Consider the following 12157-nt stretch of genomic DNA (forward strand, 5'->3'; position numbering starts at 1 on the left):
GCCTCCTTAGCAGGGGTGGGCAGGTCTTCCTGGGGGCTGGGCCCTCCCGGTGGGAATTAGGCGATACCCAAGGCTCCGGCCCAGGCTGCCGCTGCCCCTGCTCTGTTCCCTCCCTGTGCCAGATGGGTGCCTGGTCCCCGCCTGTCCCCAGAGCCGCTGGCCGGCCGAGCCGCACCTGTACTTGGTGGGGAAGGCCCGCTCGCAGTCCTTGCACTCGTGGGCCTGGTCGCTGCCCCCACCGAGGCCCTCAGGCTTGAGCCCCTCCCCCAGGCCCTCGTAGGCGGTCCCTGCAGAGCCGCAGGTGTACTTCTTGTGGCGCCGCAGGTCCACCTTGCACGGGAAGAGCTCGTCACACTCGTCACAGCGGAATGTGGGCTCCTCTGCAAGACAGGACAGGAGGTGGCAGGAGAGCCAGAGTGCCCGGGGGCTCCCCTGCGCCCCCTGGAGCCAGGGGACCACAGGGATGGAGCCCGGATGGGCTGAGGGGCCCCCGCTCTGCATCATGGGAAACCCGAGCTACAGGAGCTACCTCTCAGGCAGCCACCCTGGGCGCGAGGAGGCCCTGCCTCTGAGCGAGAAGGAAGCCAGGCCCAGGCTGTGTTTATGAATCAGGGGAAAGACGACAGAGCTCCAGTGCATATAATAAATTATTGTCATCAAGGTCAAACAAATTAAAAGGGGGGCAGCTATTCCTAAGTTTATGAGCAGCATCCTGACCATGCTGCCAACCCAAACAATCAGGCGGGAGCTGTCATCCCGCGGGGGAGGGACTGGGCCCACTCCTGCCGGCCCTGCCTGCACTGCTGGAGGGCTCAGAACCCCGCGTGCCACCCAGACTGGAGGGAGGACACCTGCTCTGAGCGCTCGAGCATTCAAGTGCGGGTGTGCAGACACACGCCTACACTTTGTGCATGGGTTTGCAGCTGCGTGTGGATGTGTTTGCAGGAGTGTGAAAACCCTGGCACACCCGTACGCTGTTTGTGCATCTATGTGAATGTGTGTGTATGTCTGTGTATTTGCACCCACATTAGTGAGTGTGCATCTGTGCTCACATGCATGTGTGTGCAAGTGAACATGTGTGTGTGGGTTTCTATGCAACATGTGATGCAACGTGTGTGGATATTTGTGTGCTGCCATATTTCCAAGCTTGCATGTGTAGTTTGCATGTGTCTGTGTGCAGGTGTGCTAGCATTTGGGGTGTGTACACGTTGTGTGCATCCTTATGTGTCCACATGTGTGTACACTTTATGTGTGTGCATGTGTCTTGGTGGTTATGCATGTGTGTGTGTCATTTGTGGTGCGCACAATGACTGTGTTGTGTGTTAAGTAGGTAATGCTAAGGTGCATGTGTACATGTTTGAGTGTACACTGTGTGTGCACATTTGCAATGCATCTGCATGTATTGTGAATGCGTGAACGTGTGTGCACATGTTCAAATGAGTGTGTGTGTGTGTGTCACGGGGTTGCATGTGTGTGAGTGTGTGGGTGCAGCTGTGCACGTCTAATGAGTGGGCCTGTGCCCAGCCCAAGCAGCGTCCTGGACATTGACTGGAAAGGCTGGAGCTCAGGGGTACCAAGGCAGGAGGCAGGACAGATGGGACAAAGGAAGACGGTCCCCCTGCCCCCGCCAGAGAGATTGCTATGACCAGGGGCATCTCAGAGTCCTGGAAGAGGTGAGGTGCTCTGCAGCCTGGGCATTGCGATGGCCGTGGGCAGGGCCACCTCCTGCTAGCTGGAGGCTCCCCTGAGCCCAAGTGTAGAGGACTGGGCTACACCTGCCACCCCTAATAGTGGGTACCCAGCAGCACCCAAGTCCCAGGTGCCCAAGGTGGAGCCCACAGCTCTGGGCTCTGAGATGCTGCTGCTGAGCCCACAGTGTGATGCCTACCAGGTCACCAGTGCTGCCCACTGACTGTGACTCCTGGTCACATCTTTGGAAAGGGGCAAACATTTGGGTGACAAGGAAGGGCTGCCAGGCCTAGAGGGGCCCTGGGCATGCGTGTGTTTGGGACCACCTGGCAGATGCCACTTCTAGTTCAGATAATCCAGAGTCACCAGGAGCTAGGTATCCTGGCCCTGCTGACTCTTCTGAGCCTGTGGCCAACAAGGGACTTGCTTGGGGGGTCGAGGTCACAAAGGGAGAATGAAGGGAGACCTCTGGGTCTGCGGGTCCACTGCACACACAGCCCTGCTGGGGCCACACTGGGTCTTTGGGGACTGCTCTGCAGCCTCCGTGCTGGGCGCCGGGCACGCAGGCCTCGGTCCCAGCATCTGCAAGGAAGGCCACCTTGGGAGCGTTCCTGGACGTGGGCAGGACCTCCTAGGTCCTGGACTCACCTTTGGGTGACCCCAACAGAACCCACCGAGTGGGGAAGAGGAGGAGGGCAAAGGTGACTCACTCTAGGGAAGAGTCACCCTCCAGGTCTGCAAGAAGAATCAAATACGATTCCGGTGTGCAGCACCTTTCCAGGAGGCTTCTGCTATGAAAATCATGTGCACGGCGACGTTCACACTGGAGGGTCCCTGGGCACCCCGAGGGGCAGGCGCTGTACTGAGAGCTTAGTGGAATTCATACATTTGAGCCTCGCACCAGCCCGAGTGCCGGGCGTGCTGTGCGTGTCCTGCTTCGTCACTGAATAGCCTAAGGCACCGCCCGCATCAGGACTAAGTCAACATTTTTATTGTGTGTTTCTAGTCCCCCCAAAATCAATTGCAGAAGTTGAGGTTTGAAAACAAAGACAAGAAGAAATGCCACCTCCATTCACCCATGCTCCATTCACGCATTTTCCCATTTTTGATTTGGAATTTGGATTTAAAATAAAAATGGGGTTGGGGGCTAGGGATGTAGCTCAGTGGCACGGTGCTCTGGCATGTACGAGGTTCTGGGTTCAAGCCCCAGTACTGCAGAAGCTAACAGAAAACCATGCGGCTGAATAAATAAAAGACTTAAGAGGTTTAAATGAAAATCCAGATTCTCGTTCTGAAGGCATTGGATTGAGGGCAAGCTGGAGGCAGTGCAAGGGGCCATGGTGACAAATGGTGCCCCATCCTTCTCAGCCCCCTCCCTCTGCGGACCCCTGTGTGCCCCTGGAAGGCAGAGAGGAGTCTCGCCACCCACATGTGTGGTGTGGACGTTTCCCGGCTTCCTGCAGGCAGAGGAGGCTGGCCCACAGAGCACACCTGTTTCCCTTCCCCAACAACAGAAACCCCATTTTAAAGAAGTGCTAAAAGGGTGCACAAGACCCCGATATGTCCTGCAGGGTGCCCGTGTTGTGGGTCTGCCCCAGTGTCCACACCCACAGCAAGCTCTGGCCTTCTCTGGGGAGGGGACGGTACATTATTGTGAGCCTCTCTGGATGGAAAAATGCATTTGAATACAAAGGACTTTATTTTCTCCCAAGACCAAGAAGTTCTCATGGGAAAGAATTCCTCTCCCCTCCACTGGAAGCATTAAGAGGAAATGAAAGGTCACTGGACCCGGGAATTTGCACGTGGTCAGCAAACCGAAGCTCCCTTTCATCTTCTCACCTGAACGTGATCCCCAGCCAAGCCCTGCTCAAGCCCAAGCACAAAAGAGAACAACTGGAAAGGGAGATTTCTTCATCTAAATGCAGCGGAAGGGCTTGGGCTGGGCTAGAAGGTTTGACTTCCACCCAAACCAAGCCACCCCAGGGCAGCCTGTGTCCTGCCCATCAAACCTGCACCTCCTTGTCTAGCTCAAGTTCCATCAGCAACTTTCATGGCCGAGCAGGAACGTAACAGAAAAATAAATCAGTGCCTAATGGCTTCGAGAACAGAGGGGTTCACAATTAGGCGGCATCCACACGCTAATCTACGACTCTAGCCTCGAAAGAGCTCAGGAGCCGACTCCAAATTCCTGCAGTGATAAGGGGCCTCTGCATTTAGCCAGGCTGGCATAAAAGAGTTTTTATGATAATTATCTTAGTGAGGAACGTTTTTGCATTTTCTTTCTGCTGGATTCAGAATTTAACTGGGGGGGGTGGGGAGTGGCTTTTTGGGGCGGCAAAGAAGCGACCTTGACAGCAGAGGGTGGAAAAGTCAAATATTTGATGTTGGACTATTGTGTGTGGAAAGCAATTAGCCCACAGACGTTTGATAGATTATTAGGAAAATGTAGACTCAAGTTATTTAATATCAGGGGTTGGAGGCAGGTGGGGAACAGGAATCAAGGTTTTCAAAAAACCTTCAGAAGAAAGAAATTTCATTGTACAAATGAAATTCCATAGTTGAGTGCTCTCCTTAAGTTAAGTAGATTTATCTCCTGGAGTTCTCGTGCGACATCTAAGATTCACAGGTCTTTTCAACAATTATTTTAGGAAAAATGAGACCTCCCTCTTGCTACCCGGATCTTGGAGATTTATTTTTCTTTTCTCAACGGCCTAATTAAAACCAAACATTAGAGGAGAGTACAGACAGCACCCGGCTGGTAAAACTGTCCTGTGTGGCAATTTCCCTTCTACTGAGTCAGGGACACAGACTGTTGCCCACGTGCCGGCTGGAAAGGTAAACTAAGGCAGAGTTCTCGGGGGAGGGAGGTCTAGTCCTAAGGCCTCCCTGTGAGTTCCAGCTCCCTGGCCGGCCACACCGCTCCTTCACTGGGAAGAGAGGGATTCCTCGGAGGAACCTGGGGTTAATGGCATTAATCATTAAACCTTGGTATGTTTGTAGGGGCGGAGAGGAAGCCGGGAGGAGAAGCCCAACCTCCCTCTGTTCTCTGGCACGAACAGGAATCTCTAGTTCTGGAAACAGCTTGACAGAGAGAATGCTTTTCTGTTCACTGGTGGGTCTCACCCAAAAGGAAGCTGCTGAACGTCTGTTCAGCAATGTCACTCAGGGGCCATAGACCGGGGCTCATGATCAGGGTGGGCCCCCCTCAAACCACCGGCCCAGGAGTCCCGGCTTCTCAGCAGGAGGAAGGAACGTGAACCTGCGTTTCGGAACACCTGGTCTGTGAGGGGCTGGCTTTCCCCTGCAGGGTGCTTGGGTGCAGATGGACAGAAAGGAGCACTGACAGGTACCCACTGATGACAGAGAGGGAAGGAGAGCAGAGAGCGTGCTCAGCCCTGCAGGGAAGAGTGAAAGGACACCCACTCCCACGTAAAGCTGTCCTCCCACCAGCAAAAGCTCCCCTACTGTTTCTCTTGAACTTTAAACTGAAAATGAGCATCACTTCTAAAGACCCATAGGTGGCCATCCTCCCTCTTACCTGAGATGACAGAAAGCCCCAAAGAGGGCAGGGACAGCCTTCCAAGTCACAAAACAGGGTTTCTATTCTTTTTTCAGGGGGAAAGCTTATAATAGTAATAATGATAATAGATACAAATCACTACAAAGATAGCACTCGGAGTGTGGGATCTGCCCACAGTGTCCTAACCCTTTCTCAAGTTTGGGGTGAGACTCTGAGGCCCCAGGGGACAAAAGAGGAAGCCTCCAGGCTGAAGGGTCAGCGGCACCCTGTTGCTGACCTGGGTCTGTGAACATGCGACACTGCCAGCAGCCGGGGCCGGGGGGCAGCCCGGGCCAGGTGTGCAGCAAGGAGTCAGTTGGCACTCTCCTGCGGGGGCGGGGCGGGGCCGCGGGGCATCCAGGGGGTCTTACCATCCAGGCTGGGCGGCACTGCACCCAGGGAGTAGGCCCCTTCCTTCACGTGCACCAACAGCTCCTCACCCGGCTCGATGTCCTTAACGACTTTATAATAAATCTAGGATCAGAGACCAGAGAGAAGGTGTGAGCGACCGGCCACCGCTGTCTGCAGAGCCCTCGGTGCACACGCAGCCCCGCAGGCCGTCGAGGCTGCTGTCGGGAGGCTGACCCGCCGGCCACTTGACCTGGCTTCTAATTGCCACTAAGAGGTTTCCCCCAGGAGCCCAGCAGCAGGCACACAAAAGGAATGGAGTCCCTTTCAATTTGTTTCACCCTGTTTGGGGATATTGATAGAGAGAGTGAGAAATTAAACATAGTCCCCCATCAGTAAGTGTCCTGGAAAACACTGGGAAGGGAGCAGTTCTCCTCGGGAGCAGGGCTTGGGTCCATTCTGTGTCCTTCCCTCTGTGGGTGGAAGCAAGAGGCCCCGTGCTACTGGGCTGGGGCTGCTCAGAGTGCAGAGTGCACCTGGCTGCTTATGAAGGTGGCCAGGAGCAGGCACCTGTGGGGTAAGGACACCACTGAAACTGACCCAGAAGTAAGGCCGCCCTGAGCCGGAAGGGCTCCTGTGGGAGGGCTGAGTACCTGCAGCAAGTTTAGTGCCCAACGGCTGGCAGTGAGCTGGAGATGGGGTCCCTCCGACAACACAGTGGGGCTCAGGATGGACAGTGCAGCCTGGGATGAGCTGGGTGGAGGGGAACCATGTTTGGAACGTCTAGCCCAGCAGCACTGACCTGGGCCACGTCTCCTGAGAAAAGTGATCTTGGGGGTGGTGAAGATGAAGGACAGAGGAAGAAACCCCTGACAATTTAGAAAGGGAGGCAGGACATCTGGTCACTGAAGGCCCCGGGGGACTTTGGGGGAGGACCCAGTCTGCAGACAGAGGGACACGGGACCCCGTGTGGGCTTACTCCTCCCTGGGCACAGTGACTCGGGACTTGTGCATCTTTAGGCTGGAAGTGTAGAGGTTGCAGACACTTTTCTGTTGGGGCAATTCACTGCCTGACTGTGGCACAGGGGTGTTGGGGACTCTATGCCAATACCAGGAACCAAGAGTTTCTGGGAACCTGCCACCTGGCCAGAGGACTGGCTGGAAGGCCTGAGGACCCAGAAATTCACCTGCCCTGGGAGAGCCTTCAGCATCATTGTCATCAAGGAGGGGGCCAGAGACAGCCAGATGGGTAGAGGAAGGAGCATTCACCAGGAAGGCAGGGCTGGTGAGACCAGGCTCTCCAGGGGTTGAAGAGAGGTGGCTATCTTTGCTGTGGGTGGCACTTCTGTCCTTACTCTCCAGTCGTTATGGGTCTAGGCTCCATAGCAGCTGGCCCTGATTGGGGTCTGTGGCTGGATGTGTCAGCACTGCAGAGACAGAACTGAGCACCAGCTGGCCACTTGCCTCACTAGGCTGTACCGCTGTCCCCCCAGCTGAGGGCTCTGTTACACATCCAACTCCACAGGGACACTGAGCTTTCAGGACGCACAGAGAAGCTCACCATGTCCCCAGCACTCACTGGCTGCTAGTCCCAGGACTCCCAGCGGAGAGCCTGCACCCGGTAGAAAATACACAGGTGCACACAGTATCTTATCAGTGTGTGAAGTTCCTCCACCCGGGCACTCTTAGTAGTCATTTTATTTGGCAGTTATTTTCAGGTAGATTGATAAAATAATGAGTAGATTTTAAAGGGGAGAATAGAAACTGGACCAAATTAACTTTGCTAATGAAACCAATTAAAATCCCTGTCTTGTATCATCTAAAAAGAAAAGCACGTGTTGGCCGAATATTTTTAAAAAATCAGACTGAAGTCACTGTGTTTCAGAATCGAACCTGCAGCTCAGAATGCCAGGAAGCCTCTGCGCGAGGCCAGGCAGGGGACCCCCTGAACTGCAGGGCGGGGTCGGCATTCTTACCCAGCAGGGGCAGCTGCACACTCCCCCGACAAGAGGGAGCTGCAGCAGGTAGGTGAGCGGCGCAGCTCAGGGGCCTGGTTTCCCTTCCCGCCACGCCCCCCAGCCTAGAGGGCCGGTACTCGCGAGGACCGCAGGGTCCCACCCGGTGACCCGCGCGGTGGGTGCATCCTCCGGCGACTCTGCTTGGTGGGCACCCCTCCCAGGCCGCCGGGAATCCTGGGACCCCAAACCACTTCACCCCGTCGAGAGGGCTTGTTAGCCCCCTAGGACTCCCGCCCCAGTTCACCCCCTTCTCTATGGGCTGCCCGGACCCGGGGGGCCTCAATCCCAACTTTGGCTTCAGGGCCGCCCAGCCTCCCTCCTCCGAGGGCAGCTGGGCCTCCTGGGATCGCCCCACCCTCAAACATCGCAGCTACTGTGGCCGCCGGGCCTCCCTAGTCCCCGACCCTGGCTCTAGGAACTGCCCACTTGCCTCCTCCAGTCTCCTCCCAGCGCTGCAGGCGCCCGGGACCCCACACCTCCACACCGCTGCTCCTAGGATCGCCGGGCCACCCAGCACTCCCAATCCTGGCTCCCAGGACGGGAGCCTCCGGGGGACCCTCCCTGCTGGCGCGATCACCACGCCCGCGGCCGCGATCTAGCGCGCTCGGCCGCGGGCGCCCTGTCCTTGGTCCCTCGGCCCGGGACCCACACCGCGGCCGCTGGTGCCTGGCGGGGGCGCGCAGGGGACCCAGGCGGCAGGTTGGGCAGCCGTGGCCGCAAGGACTTTGAGCCACAGACGGAATTAATCGCTATTAGCGCTAATCGCAGGGCTCAGGGCGGGGCCGCGGGTGTCCCCGACCTGCCTCCACCTGGAGGTGGGCATGGAGGTGAACGGGAATCGGAGCGAACGTTTCCAAACTCGGCCGACCGCGCCTTTGCCAGCTGCGCCGAGGTACAAGAAACAGCCGCCCGCGTTTCCCCGGCCTGTTCCAAATGGCACAGAAGGCGTTATCGGCCAGGCGCGCTGGAGAACCGCGGTTCCTGTCCGCGGTCCGGCACTCCCCGGGACAAAGGCCGGCTTCGGTGGGAACCCCCGGCGTGGCGGGATGGGGGCTGGGCCTCTCCCGCTTCTAGGGCGGGCGCTACGCACTGCCACGTACTGTACCGCCTCGGGCCCCTTCCGTGCAGGGCGTAATAAATTATATTGCAGCCCCTTAAAAATTCCTGCAGACTGTTTATTGTGCGGTGCCAAGTTGGCATCGCGGCTGGGACTGAAGTTTTCGCAGGAAGGAAAAAAGTTTGCTCAGGGTAAAGGAAGCCCCAGAGTCTGGTATCCTTTAGTCCCCAACGCTGTCTTTTAGGGGAGGGTGGGAGGGCGCTGGGCACAGGTGAGGGACCAGACCACATCTCGTTCAGCTGACTGCGTCCAAGCATAGGGTCTTTTTCTGGACCCACCCACTGCACTGTTTAGGTGGGTGTATGTCCTGGGGTGTGCCGGCTGGAATCTTCTCTGAGGATGGGGTGGGGCTTCTCACCGACAGCTGAGGTTACTAGTGCCTGTAACTGTCTGAACGAGGCTTTAAGAAATGATGCCAACCAGAACTGCCCGAAGTGGTTCCCTGTTTCCTCCCTCAGCTTCTCTCTGCAGCCACAGGCCTTTATTGAACTTGGGGAGCAGCATGCAGCACAGGTCCTCGGATTTAGCCATGCTTAGCATGACCTGGCCTGTTTCCTTCTCCTTTGTCCTTCTCCAGACAGAGGGTGGCTCCTTGGGGGTAAGCGAGGTCTGGGACCAACAACTGCAAGCGAGGTCTGCAGAGGTGGAGCCATCACTCAGGAAGGCGGGTGCAGCACAGGCTCCCCCCAGGGACCAGCTTCATGCCACCCTGAGTGCCAGTGGCCCCCAGCAGCATTCTGGAAGACGCACGTTTCACAGTGGCCCTAGGCTTGGAGGTACTTTCTCAGTAGAGTTCCTGAAGTGTATTTTTTAGTATCAGATCAATTCACAAGCAAAGTCCCCACCTTTGGATTGAAGAGTTAAGTGCCACAGTTTCATTCGGGCTTAATCTAAGAATTTTAACATTTAAATAAAGGAGAAACTCCATCCAGATTACGTGCTGGTGTAAATGACTAGATTGCAGGTTCAAAGTCAGTGGATCAAAGACAGGCGGTCATCTCCCTGGAAGCATTGATTTTTTTCAGTCTATTAAGTGAACTCCTGGGCAACTGAGTTTTTCCTCTTCCTTGACTAGTTATAAGAAACCTTAAGGGGATGGAAATGTCTTTCCCCGTGCTCATCTTAGAAAAAGAAAACCCAGTCTCCCGGCATCCTTGACTTGGGAGTCTCCCCTGACTTGCACCCTCAAAGGTTTTGGTGCCACATAGGCAAGGGCCTCTCTCACCATGATACACAGCAGTGAGTGGAATGTGAAGTCCTTTAAAATCACTGCTGAAAAGCAAATTCACCTACAGTCCCACAAGAGATAGACTGGGTCATCCCCGGGGGTTTTCCAGGGAGTCTCTCAGACCTCTGGGAGATTTGGTGGGTCCCAGTGCTGTCTCGTAGTCTTGGTGACTTTGGAAGTCTCGCTGTGTATTTTAACTGCTTGCTGGCCCCAAACTGAACTGTCACCTTCTGGGCCAGGCTGCTGAGGCCAGCTGACGGTTGAGCATTTGGTATTGAAAAGCCAACTTTAAAAGATGTCTCAAGATCCAGCAGGAGCAGCAATTGCAGTTGTCCCAGGTTTGAGGAGGGTCTTCGTTTCTCCTTCCCTGGATGCGTACTGTCACCTCGGGGCCTTCCTCTGGTCTGTGTTGTTGCCTGCTTTCTCAGAGCTGGGCAGGAGTAAGGAGACAGCATTCTGGGCTCAGCATCCTGGGCAGGCTCCAGGGACATGCAGACAATTCCTTCCTCTGGCCAAGAGGAAAATGCTTATCAGTGTCCCTGGGGTTTGCATATTCCTCTCTTCCCATGTAAGACTGAAGCAATTTTATTTGTGCCTAAATTATTAGTATTTGGTTGCTGTATATTCTTCCACCTTCCCAGCAGCTTGAACAGTAAAAAAAGATCTACGTACTTATCCCTTCTGTACAATTTGTAAAAATTTCAAGTATTAGTCCAGAGTTAAATTATAAACATTCTTAAGCAACTTCTTCTAATAAAATGCTGAGTTTGATTAAGAAAGAACAGAAAGTAAAATCTGGTCACCGATCATTGCAACTGGGTGGCTGAGTTTAACCTTGATGCTCTCAGAATCAGTTTGTTCCAAAGAGAGCCCCAGAACAGGCAGCAGTTTTTCTGAATCAAAACAGTCTTGTAAGCTGGACGAGCATCCCAGAATTCCAACTCCAACCTCCCCATCTTTAAAGAGAAAATTGCACCCAATTGTTGGAGGCTGCCTTTGGAACTGACCAAAAGGAAAAATTTATGATTTTTAATTAAAAAGATGTGAAATGGATGTAAAAGAAGAAGTAAAGACATAAAGAAGTCAGGAGGTCAGAGCAGGACTGTGAGCCTCAGACACCTGTGTGAGACTCCTGCTCTGGCACCATGTGCCCTGATGGGAAAGGAGGTCCCGGCTGGGCCAGCGGAGCAAAGTCAGAGCGTCGGCCCTCGGCCAGCAGGCTGTGTTTGCTAAGAGGCACCAGGATGTCCCCTCAAGGCCAGCACTGGCTCCCTGGGCTTGTGCTAGGCTGCTCTTGCCTCGGCGGAGGCTGGCAGCACCCGGGCCTCTGCCCTGACCCTGGGATGTGCTGGTGCTGCCCTGGGGGTGTCCAGGCAGGGCAGGTTTGGGCTGCTCTTCCTGGCCAGCGGTGCTGTAAATAGGCAGAGAGCTGGCCTCACGGCCCGTCCCAGGAGTGCGGAGGAAAGTGGCCTCGGCCCGTGCTCCACCCCTCCTGGCCAGCGGAAGTCCTGCCACAGAGCAAACCAAGAGACAGAGAAACCGAGCGCACCGCCAGGAGGCCTCTGCTGCCGCTTGCCGGCACCCCGCATTTCCCAGCTCTTGTTTCCTCTCTTGACGTCGAGGCATCAGGACGGCCTGTCCCTGTCCCCCCAGCCACACCCAACCAGCCCTCTGCTCACCACCCAGGGATGATCCTTCCACTTTCCAGAGAAAGGGCCAGGCTTCCTGACCACCACCAAGAGACTCAGGTGGAAAAACAGAGCCTGGCCTTCGGTTCAGAAGGCTCCTCTACTTCTGGAAGGCTCGTCTCCTCTGGGGGCTTAGCTTCCAGAACTTTCTGTTAGGATGCTGACATCCTCTTGTCGCTGGGTTCCTTTATCTTCTGAAAATTGGGGCTGAGGTTGTGCATCTTGAACTTTGAAACAAGGCTCAGGCCTGTCCGACCTAGTGTCCCTCCTGTGCCATGGAGCAAACTCAGCTGGGATTCCTTCCACCAGTGTCTACGCTGTAGTGGAGGTGGGGGTGTTGTTCATGTGTGTGAGCATGTGTGGGTGCACACGTGTGCTCACATGTGTGTGTCAGTGTGTGGTGTCTGTGACTGCCCAGGAATCCTGGTGGAAACCTTGAGCTCATGGAGATCTGAGAAACCCCACTGATATTGAGTAATGTTTCCTTCTCAAAGAGAAGCCTGCCTTCAA

At 55.3% G+C, this 12157-nt stretch overlaps 1 protein-coding gene across 6 annotated transcripts in view; it reads right to left on the bottom strand.

Annotated features, from left to right (window-relative positions):
- Prdm16 (PR/SET domain 16) overlaps positions 1-12157 on the bottom strand; it is a 320627-nt gene that overhangs the window by 34397 nt on the left and 274073 nt on the right. For all 6 annotated transcript variants that reach the window (XM_047541028.1, XM_047541023.1, XM_047541018.1 and 3 more), the window contains 2 exons: positions 5620-5722; positions 176-380 (listed from right to left, as the gene is read on the bottom strand). In XM_047541028.1, coding sequence (XP_047396984.1) covers positions 176-380; positions 5620-5722 — 308 coding nt within the window. The remainder of the gene's footprint in view (positions 1-175; positions 381-5619; positions 5723-12157) is intronic.

This window comes from Sciurus carolinensis, chromosome 1 (assembly GCF_902686445.1).
Source record: "Sciurus carolinensis chromosome 1, mSciCar1.2, whole genome shotgun sequence".
NCBI classification, from domain to species: Eukaryota; Metazoa; Chordata; class Mammalia; order Rodentia; family Sciuridae; genus Sciurus; species Sciurus carolinensis.